Genomic DNA, 11366 nt, shown 5'->3' on the forward strand with positions numbered 1-11366 from the left:
GCTAAAAGGCACCTAAAGGACTCTCAGACCATGAGAAACAAGATTCTCTGGTCTGATGAAACCAAGACTGAACTCTTTGGCCTGAATGCCAAGCATTACGTCTGGAAGAAACTTGGCACCATCCCTACGGTGAAGCATAGTTGTGCCAACATCATGCTGTGGGGATAATTTTCAGCAGTAGGGAATGGGAGACTAGTCAGAATTGAGGCAAAGATGAAAGGAGCAAAGTACAGAGAGATCCTTGATGAAAACCTGCTCGAAAACCTGCTCAGGACCTCAGACTGGGGTGAAGGTTCACCTTCCAACAGGACAACGACCCTAAGCACACAGCCAAGACAACACAGGAGAGGTTTCTGTACAACTATCTGAATGTCCTTGAATGGTCAAGCCAGAACCCGGAGTTGAACCGGATCGAACATCTCTGGAGAGACCTGAAAATAGCTGTGCAGCAACGCTCCCCATCCAACCTGACAGAGAATGAGAGGATCTGTATAGAATGGGAAAAACTCCCCAAATACAGGTGTGCCAAGCTTGTAGCGTCATACCCAAGGAGACTTGAGGCTGTAATCACTGCCAAAGGTGCTTCAACAAAGTACTGAGTAAAGGGTCTGAATACTTATGTAAATGTCATATTGCCGTTTAATTAAAATCAAAAAAGCTTAGCAAAAATATGTCTAAAAACCTGTTTTTGCTTTGTCATTATGGGGTATTGTGTGTAGATTGATGAGGGGGGAAATGATTTAGAACAAGGCTGTAACGTAACAAAATGTGGGAAAAGTCTAGGGGTCTGAATACTTTCCGAATGTACCGTACATGCGACAGTATCTCTAGCGCTTTTGACAATGATTTCACAAGGCCAATTTCACATGATATGCCTAATACTTATAACCAGTAGGCTAATAAACAAATCCGTTTCTTTCAATTACTTACATCATGTTATTCACTTAACATTGCAACGTTTGATGTACAGTCACATTCACCGTGGTTGTCTGAAGTGTGCTATAGAGTTTACAGCTGACGATGCCTCATCGCGATTGGTTCACCATCATTTGCAACAATGTCACTGTCACTATCTTTCCTTTGCGGTACCTCAAAATGTTGTGATATGAGCTGAGAAACTTTTAGGAGTTGATTTTACTCTTGGCTCAGAGTTTGTCTGGGCAGTGTCTTAACATCATCCTAAAACCTACACTGAGCTGGGAGCTTTTTTGATTTAAAACAGGTTTGAACTTTTCTGAGATGCTTTGAGGATACGGGCCCGGTTCGTTCCAGTAGATTAGAAAAGGATCATTTAATGACCGCTCACCTTCCAGATCTTCAAGCTCTTTGGGTTTGGTCCACCGGGACTCCTTAGTGTGGGAGTTGTAGTAGTACGCCTTCCCATTGTCTGATTTATACTCCTTCCATTGGCATCTAGACAGCATTTGCTGCAAAACACAAAGCGAAAATAGTACATCTAGACACGGTCCACAATACAGTGGGGACAAATTGTGGCAGCAGCTAGAGTCTGGGAATGGATAGTGGTGTTAATGCAAAAACAGTGTGGGAAGGATAGTGGTGTCCCCCAAATGGCACCCTTTCCCTATATAGTGCACTACTTTTGACCAGAGCTCTATGGGAATAGGGTGTCATTTGGGACCTTGCCATTATGTGTGTGGCCTTACTTCTGCAGGAGATTTCAGGTCGTCGGGCTTTTCCCAGGAAGACTGCTTGGTCTCTGTGTTGTAGTAGTAGGTCTTCTCATCCAGAGACTTATGTTCTGTCCACACAGACTTCTGAGGATGACAACACTTTGCCTTAAGCACTCGACAACAGGTGGCACTGTGATAAAAATTCTAAATTTCCAAGGAAATTCTTATATTTCAAAGCCTTAAGCAAGCAGTAAGTCAAAGTTTTTAAAGGATAGAATCACCCATTGAGTGTTATATGAGTTTAGTTTATTTATTTGAGTTGAGTTTATTTTATTTTTACAGGGACATCATTTTTTTGTGGATCTCTGAGTGATGTTTTATCGATTCCCGGGATAATTTCATGTTTATCTGAGCTATTCGTATTAAGCAAAACTTGTCATAAACGTCTGAATTTCTGCCTGCTTGAACGGCAATAGCTCAGATATACACGAAAACATGAAATTACCGCGGGAATTGACAGAACATCGCTCAGAGCCGCACAAAAACAATATAACATTCAAAATGGGTGAATCTTTCCTTTAAGGCTATATCTTTCGGACAGAAAACAATGGTTCATTTGAGGTTAGGAAGAGTAAAGGCTTCCACTTAAAGACATGTTCACTAACATTCTTTGGTTGGTCATCCTGTGGCGAGCCATTTGTGGTACCCTGTTGAACAACAGATGTATTATAGTAGGGTCGGTAATTTAGATAGTGCTAGAATCATTACACTAAATTAACTTATCCACAGAAAATAGGTTGTACTTACAACTGTTCCAGGCACAGCGGTGACTATAAAAAAACAACGCAATAATTACAATTCATTAAAATCACTCAGATTATCAATTTATTTGTATTTTTTTCAAGAATATGTTGTTTTAAGCCTTACCAGTTGTGTCCACTCCAGGCTGTGGAAGTGATATCTTCATTAATTAACAAAATTATTATGACACAAATTTGCTTCATTACAGGAAAACTTCCTGGTGTGGTTTCATGTGGGTGTCTCGTGTGTGTGTTCGCAGGTGGAAAGAGTGAACTAAATTGTTTAGCTAATTAGCTTCAGCCGGATGGTCTGAAGCAAAGTTGTTTTGACTTTGAATAGCCTCTCTCTGGGGCTAGTTTAGGGGCCGTCAATAAATTACACAATGTAAATGAGACAATATTTTCATGTTGCACACCTTTTAGTTGTCATTGAATGCTTTCAATAGATGCATATGCATTTCTACAATTTATAGTTGGGTTGAGGTTTTTAAGTAAGTGAAATTTGGAGCTATTTAAATTAACATATTGTACCATGTACATTGTGTAATTTACAGATGGTCTCTAACTGCCCCATAAGGATATCCAAAGTCAACCCAAATTTACAACAGGCATTAAGTTCGAGTAGCATGCAGCTATATTCCAAATGGATGATTACTTGTGTGCTGCCAGCTGTGGGCCGAATTGAAACAAACCCAACCTTAATTTACGTTGTTATAACTACAAGTCTCACAAAACTCCGTTTTGGACGAGGCTGAATTTATGAACAAAATTATTCTATTTTCACTTTGTAGTCCATTTTTACTGTATAATAAAATGGTTGACTCATTGATGCCACATTGGTTTTTAGGGGCAGTTGCTCTTTAACACAACACTTGACCTTTGAGCTTCTAACGTGAAGTACCACGGAGCTTCTAACGTAAAGACAAACATCTCTGGAGTCTTGATGCGTCCCAATTGACAAGTGAAACGTTTATTTGGCAGCGCTAAGTGCATCGAGTTAAACAGCTGGCTGCTGTCGAAAGCAAAACAGACTAAAATATAGAGGACCATTTCATAACTTACTCAACCGTCTACTTATAGGAGGAAATGTTCCATTGTCTTTTACTTTTCTCCAATTTAAGATTGAAATGATCTTGTCCCTTTGAAAGTCTACTGAGATACAAATGGTATTTGTTTGAGATAGCATTGATCCAAAGCAAACAAACAGAAATACTCTTCCTAACACAACACCAAATAATCATTTGATAATAGATTGTTGAGGCAGGAATACAAGAGGAAGAAACAACCAATGTGGTATTGTCTTAAATGAAGAAATAAAGTGTACATGCAGATTCAAAGTGGAAAATAAGTTGCCTAATTACATTTTTATAATGAGGAGTGTATACTTAATATGGAGATGGGGTGTACACATTCAGGTTGTGTGATGCATATATTAATCCCTCTATATTGGTGGCCTATGTCTATATTGGTAAGTGTTCCTACACTTTGCCGTGTTAGTTATGCTAATGTCAGTCGTGACAGCTTGCGGGCTCTATTTTTAAAGTGTGAAGCAGAACAGTAAGGCGAGTAGGTTTACCGGTCCTGTTGGCTGCATCGTCGCAGCTGGCATGCGAGGTGGCATCATCATCCCGGGCATCATAGGTGGCATCATGCCTGGCATCTAATAAAAGAGTTATCATGAAATATTCATCTGACTCGTTCATTTCCCTCCCGCCTGGCGCACGCTGGGTATTAATACACAGTGAGAGACGCCGTGGCGGGGGTGCGACTGAATGACGGTCTTTTACGGAGCAAATCGAGCTACGGCTTGTAATCTGAAGCAGTGACGCTACAATCTGCAGCGCCTCGCCACCTCCTGAGCCCCATTCCCCAGTAAGGCAGCTGGATCAGACACATCCTAGATCACACCCTTTTCATTCGGATAATGGAATCGCACATGATGACTGCAAGTAGTATAACCAAAGTGATTGAAATATGTGTGTGCCCACGCCAGTGTTAAGTTTGGCACTATTTCTAAGACTTAGTCTAGTCTTAATCATTTTTACTAAAAACAATAAAGCAAATGTTTGTCATTTGAAAAATGATTGTCTAGTTATTGTCAAAATGACAAACACTGAGGGCCATTTTAGTTAACTAAATGCCCCATAATTTAAGTGAAATCATATTTGTATTGCCTCATTAAACTATAGTAAATATAGATCACTGAATTCCATGTGCACAAACATACATAGACTTGTCCTAACAACATATGTTTCTGCATAAGATCCTATTCTCTTCCAAACAGCAGAAATAAAATACAGTTGAAGTCGGAAGTTTACATACACTTCGGAGTCACTAAAACTAATTGTTCAACCACTCCACAAATTTCTTTTTAAACTATAGTTTTGGCAAGTCGGTTAGGACATCTACTTTATGCATTCCAAGTAATTTTTCCAACAATTGTTTACAGACAGATAATTTCACTTATAATTCACCGCATCACAATTCCACTGGGCCAGAAGTTTACATACACTAAGTTGACTGTGCCTTTAAACAGCTTGGAAAATTCCAAAAATGATGTTATGGCTTTAGAAGCTTCTGATAGGCTAATTGACATAATTTGAGTCAATTGGAGGCATACCTGTGGATGTATTTCAAAGCCTACCTTCAAACTCAGTGCCTCTTTGCTTGACATCATGGGAAAATCAAAACAAATCAGCCAAGACCTCAGAAAAAGAATTGTAGACCTCCACAACTCTGGTTCATCCTTGGGAGCAATTTCCAAACGCATGAAGGTACCACGTTCATCTGTACAAACAATAGTACGCAAGTATAAACACCTTGGGACCACGCAGCCGTCATACCACTCAGGAAGGAGATGCGTTCTGTCTCCTAGAGATGAACGTACTTTGGTTTGAAAAGTGCAAATCAATCCCAGAACAACAGCAAAGGACCATGTGAAGATGCTGGAGGAAACAGGTACAAAAGTATCTATATCCACAGTAAAATGAGTCCTATATCGACATAACCTGAAAGGCTTCTCCAAAATCACCATACAAAAGCCAGACTACGGTTTTTGGAGAAATATCCTCTGGTCTGATGAAACAAAAATAGAACTGTTTGGCCATAATGACCAACGTTATGTTTGGAGGAAAAAGGGGGAGGCTTACAAGCCGAAGAACACCATCCCAACTGTGAAGCACAGGAGTGGCAGCATCATGTTGTGGGGTGCTTTGCTGCAGGAGGGACTGGTGCACTTCACAAAATTGATGGCATCATGTGTAAGGAAAATTATGTGGATATATTGAAGCAACATCTCAAGACATCAGTCAGGAAGTTAAAGCTTGGTCACAAATGGGTCTTCCAAATGGACAATGACCCCAAGCATACTTCCAAAGTTGTGGCAAAATGGCTTAAGGACAACAAAGTCAAGGTATTGGAGTGGCCATCACAAAGCCCTGACCTCAATCTCATTGAACATTTGTCGGCAGAACTGAAAAAGCGTGTGCGAGCAAGGAGGCCAACAAACCTGACTCAGTTACACCAGCTCTGTCAGGAGGAATGTGCCAAAATTCACCCAACTTATTGTGGGAAGCTTGTGGAAGGCTACCTGAAACGTTTGACCCAAGTTAAACAATTTAAAGGCAATGCTACCAAATACTAATTGAGTGTATGTAATCTTCTGACCCACTGGGAACGTGATGAAATAAATAAAAGCTGAAATAAATCACTCTCTCTACTATTATTCTGACATTTCACATTCTTAAAATAAAGTGGTGATCCTAACTGACCTAAGACAGGGGATTTTTACCAGGATTAAATGTCAGGAATTGTGAAAAACTGAGTTTAAATGTATTTGGCTAAGGTGTATGTAAACCTCTGACTTCAACTGTAATATATATAAGAATGATCTAGCCATGTACATTTCTAATTTACCCTGCATACAGTGCCTTCAGAAAGTATTCACACCCCTTGACATTTTCCACATTTTGTTGTGTTACAGAGTGAATTTAAAATGGGATAAATTTAAATTGTGCCACTGATCTATACAAACAATAGCGCAGTGGAATAATGTTTTTTGAAATCTTTACTAATTCATAAAAAAATTGAAAGCTGAAATGTCGAGTCAATTATAATAAGTATTCTACTGTCATGAAGCTAGCCCTCCCGTTAGGAGGGGGCAGTTTTATGACTTTACAACAGCGTCATCAATTCCTGGCAGAGGCTCTCTTCTCCCTTGCAACATGCAGTATGGAGAGTGTCACAGTAAGACAAAGGGACTCTCCTGCCAAATACTCCTACCTTCCCGAATTGGAGAATTAAACATTATTCCTAATTTAGAGAATGTGGAAACGGTCGGTGGAGAAGCCAGTTGTGACCCGGTCCGTTTTGTTTCATGTTTGTGACCTCATGAAAAGACAATTCAGCCACATTACCCTAACTCTGTTTATACATGTTCCTCAGTTATGAGGCTTGCATCTGAATGTAGGATAAAATGTCTAACGAAGTATAAGAATTCTTTTGAAAAGATTACAATGTGATTTAAGTCGTCTAAAATTAAAATGGTTTGTTTAAATGGTAACTCGTGTCCAGCCAGTGGCCAGGCCCAAGTGAACAGGCATTGTTTGGAAATGATGAACCAACCCCTTTTCTACATTTCTATAAAAGCCCTGTGACCCAAAGTCACGTCAGTTATAAATACCATGAGGAATTGTCCTCACGTTTAAAAGGGATAATTCTCATTTCAACTCTACATGCCAGGAAACGTGAGAGCTTGCTCCACACGTGAAATGGTATGAACTCTGAACTATTGATCGCCTAAAAGAATAAGTGCCTACTAAACTAGCATATATGACAATGCAGTTGAACATATGCGCTAATGTAGTATGAGAACACTGACCGACGCGGAAGCATCTCCAGAGTGAGATGAACCTCTCAGACCACATGAACCTCTCAGACGACGACCCGGAAGATTCCACAAAGGACGATGGCGACATCGACTGGGCAAACCAGAGCCTCACTTCACCAGCTCAACTATCGAAGCCAGCTTCACGTAAATACAATGCATTGCTTTTCCGAATGAGCTATCGTTAGTGGCATTTGTATTTATGTAAGAATAGCTTCCCAGGTCCGATAGAGACCCACGTTCCTTAGTCTTCCTTCCAAAACCCCCTTCTCTTCTCTCTGAATCTATCGTGTTATAACCAAACAGTTTTTGTTTAGTCCACTAGGGGACGGTATTCACTGTATAATGTTATTATGTATTGTATATTCTGTAATGGTTTAATTAGTTAGTAAATAAATAATTAATTGAGCCAATTCGTGTATGGATGATTCACAGTAAAGGCTGGGTTCGTACAGATAACCAAGAATTTTACGACATTCAGATGAGACTGATATTAGGTATAGCCGCTCTATATAAACTAACTCTTCCGTGGTGCCCCAGGTTATTAACGAGTTCATTGTTTCATGGTTTAATTTAATCACGTAATCAATCAAACGTTAGGTAATCGATTTGATAAAATAGCTTGTCATCACATAAAAGAAGTCAGACACGACACAACCCATTGGTTATGGCAAGCCTAAATACATTCAGCAGTAATAATAAGTTGTATGGACTCACTGTGCGCAATAATAGTTGTTAACATGATTTATGAATGACTACCACCCGCCCAACCCCTCTTTTACGCTACTGCTACTCTCTGTTCATCATATATGCAGTCACTTTAACCATATCTACATACTATCTCAATCAGCCTGACTAACCGGTGTATGTATGTAGCCTTACTACTTTTATAGCCTGTCTTTTTACTGTCGTTTTATTTCTTTACTTACCTATTGTTCACCTAATACCTTTTTTGCACTATTGGTTAGAGCCTGTAAGTAAGCATTTCACTGTAAGGTGTGTTGTATTCGGCGCACGTGAGAAAATAAACTTTGATTTGACTACCTCATCTCTGTACCCTACACAAAAAGCAGACACTAAACATCACTTTGAGCCTGGTGAAGTTATTAATTACGCTTCGGATGGTTTATCAGTACACCCAGTCAGTCACTACAAAGATACAGGCGTCCTTCCTAACGCAGTTGCTGGACAGGAAGAAAACAACTGAGGGATTTCACCATAAGGCTAATGGTGATTTTAAAAGTCACAGAGTTTAATGGCTACGATAGGAGAAAACTGAGGATGGATCAACAACATTGTAGTTACTCCACATTACTAACATAAATGACAGAGTGAAAAGAAGGAAGTATGTAAAGAATAAAAAATATTCTAAAACATGCATCCTGTTTGCAATAAGCCACTAACCTAACACAGGAATATTTTTGGGGTTCCTGAATACAAAGCATCATGCTTGGGGCAAATCCCACAACACTGAGTACCACTCTTCATATTTTCACTCATGGTGGTGGCTGAATCATGTTATGGATGTGCTTGTCATTGGCAAGGACCAAGGAGTTTTTGGGGGGTATACAAAGAAATGGAATAGAGCTGAGCACAGGCAAAATCCTAGAGGAAAACCTGGTTCAGTCTATTTTCCAACAGACACTGGGAGACAAATTCACCTTTCAGCAGGACAATAACCTTAAACACAAGGACAAATATAGACTAGAGTTGCTTTCCCAGACGACATTGAATATTCCTGAGTAGCAGAGTTACAGTTTTGACAAATACTGTACAATCCTCATGTGCACAACTCTTAGACTTACAGCTGTAATCACTGCCAAAGGTGATTCTAACATGTATTGACTCAGGAGGTTGAATACCAATCTAATCAAGATTATTAGTTATTAGTTATTATTAGTGTTTGTCTCATTAATCCCCCCCAAAAAAATTCAAACGCATTTTTAAAATCTTCCACTTTGACATGAGTATTTTGAGTAGATCATAAACAAAGTTGAATTAAATCCATTTTAATCCCAATTTGTAACAATCAAATGTGGAAAAGGTAAAAGAGGTGTGAATACTTTCAGAAGGTACTGTAACTGGAAAGTCAACCAAAGCTAAAATCTGGTCCCACCCCAACATTCTATTTTCTAGGTCTCAGGCCAAAATCAATAGGCTACCATTTAATGAAAATTTAACCATTACCCGAGGCTACATATTGGTGAGTTAGGTTGTTGAGAGCTAAACTGGAAAATTCCAACAAAGAAAAAAATGATTGATCTGTAGGTCTAGCCTATGTTCTGGGACTACAAGTGGACATCTAAGCTTGATAGTAGGCTCACCTGTCCCATCGGTGGCCCTCCCATTGGTGGCATCATGCCAGGTGGCATCATACCAGGTGGCATGGGAGCCATGTTGGGAGGCCTCTGTCCCATGGGTGGCATTCCCATTGGTGGATAATGAGGCGGCATTCCTGGTGGTCCCATCTAGACAGGAGACATTTTTTTTAAAAAGCTGTGAGATTCAACACACTCAATGTAACTCCATTTTATGATGCCATTGGGAACACAGTGAAGATTTTCCAACACCAACTTACAAAAGGTGGTGGCATCCCTGAGGGTGGGACCCCAGCAAAAGAAGGTGCTTGGCTCTGGCCATTATTATCATCTGAAGACTGGACATGAACAAGAGGCCCAATACAGTTACTACTATAACTTTTACTATAAGGCGCATATCTGTCCTTTACTGCTAAGCACAGTAACATTTAACTGAGGCGTACTGATGTAGGGTACATAAAGACATTCTGATACAAGTACTGATATTGTACATTATATAAATAACTAGCTACATAACACATGCTACTAGTATGTGCCATAACATCTTGCTACATATGCCTACATTTTTAAAATGTTGAATATGTCAGTGATCTCTGTTCTTGCTATTCTTTCTATTGAATAATTTATCGTGGTCTGGGTAAGGAGCTTGCCTATTTATTACATATTGGGCTAGGTAAGGAGCTATCCCTGGACAGAACAAGGTTAGCCTACTACGAAATAAGTTAGCCAACTAGACAACTCCACTCTGCAGTAGCTAAGTTACAGTTACAGCAAAGATTGATAACTAACTTTCATCTGTGGTTACAGTAGACGCAGTTCTGTCCACGACTAGGTATAGCTAACTAGAAGCTGAAGCGTCTGCTTGCCATTATTTCACCGTCGATAGTAGGTACATTCAGTCATTCCTAACTAGATAGATAGTTAGCTAAATGGCTATTTATCCAACAGCATACACAATGCTTACTTGCATCTTGTAGCTAGCTAGTTTCGATGGCTATAAGCTAGTTAGCTGGCAAAGTATATGGCTGCTACTACTACACGTGATTTGTTCACACCACACACGTCTAAATCCTCCACATATAACATTAGGTCGCTAGCCACTTGCCTCGTTTAACTTTTGCTAGTTTATGAAAAAGGTGTCCTTACAACAGCATGCTAACTTTAGCGGAATAGATGCTAGTTAGCTTGCTAGCTAACTGATAATTAAATACAGATAGCTATGTGGGTTATACCCATTCATACAACAATTGTCTATGATGAACACATCATACAGTAGGCGATTTGAATTAGTAGTAATACAACATTTGGCAATATTATCAATAAACTATCCTCACCATGTTGACTTCACCATGCGCATCCAGTAGCCACGCTACATTAACGTACAATCTGATTGGTTAGTTTGCTTCTGAATGAAAGGGCAAAGGTGAACCAACGTTTCTGAAGACCGTCTGCCCACAGATTGCGCAAAAAGCTGTAACGCAATTCCATGGGTGGAAAACACATTTTCCGTAAATACAAAAAATACTAACAAATCACCCATGTTTGAGCTCATAGCCACATGTCTAAATGTCATGCCTATTAAACATGTTCGACCATGATGACCTCTTTTTAAAAATAAAATAAATACATACAAGCCCATCATAAAATCATTAGAATGTTGTTTCCTCAATTATGTGGACAAAACAAACTGAATCCTAAATGGAATTTATATTTATTTGATTTTATTTAACAG

The 11366-nt window shown here is 39.5% G+C and overlaps 1 protein-coding gene across 3 annotated transcripts in view; it reads right to left on the bottom strand.

Annotated features, from left to right (window-relative positions):
- LOC106586165 (pre-mRNA-processing factor 40 homolog A) overlaps positions 1-11098 on the bottom strand; it is a 41180-nt gene extending 30082 nt beyond the window's left edge. For 2 of the 3 annotated variants that reach the window (XM_014173091.2, XM_014173090.2), the window contains exons 1-9: positions 10969-11092; positions 9895-9972; positions 9641-9784; positions 4008-4091; positions 2559-2577; positions 2439-2461; positions 2297-2338; positions 1665-1775; positions 1307-1427 (exon numbers count right to left, since the gene is read on the bottom strand). In XM_014173091.2, the coding sequence (XP_014028566.1) occupies positions 1307-1427; positions 1665-1775; positions 2297-2338; positions 2439-2461; positions 2559-2577; positions 4008-4091; positions 9641-9784; positions 9895-9972; positions 10969-10971 (625 nt within the window). In that variant the 5' untranslated portion in view covers positions 10972-11092. Of the gene's footprint in view, positions 1-1306; positions 1428-1664; positions 1776-2296; positions 2339-2438; positions 2462-2558; positions 2578-4007; positions 4092-9640; positions 9785-9894; positions 9973-10968 lie in introns of all 3 variants that reach the window. The other variant, XM_014173092.2, reaches the window with a different exon arrangement.
- Between the last annotated feature and the right edge of the window lie 268 nt (positions 11099-11366).

The sequence above is a fragment of the Salmo salar genome, chromosome ssa25, assembly GCF_905237065.1.
Source record: "Salmo salar chromosome ssa25, Ssal_v3.1, whole genome shotgun sequence".
In the NCBI taxonomy this organism is placed as follows: domain Eukaryota; kingdom Metazoa; phylum Chordata; class Actinopteri; order Salmoniformes; family Salmonidae; genus Salmo; species Salmo salar.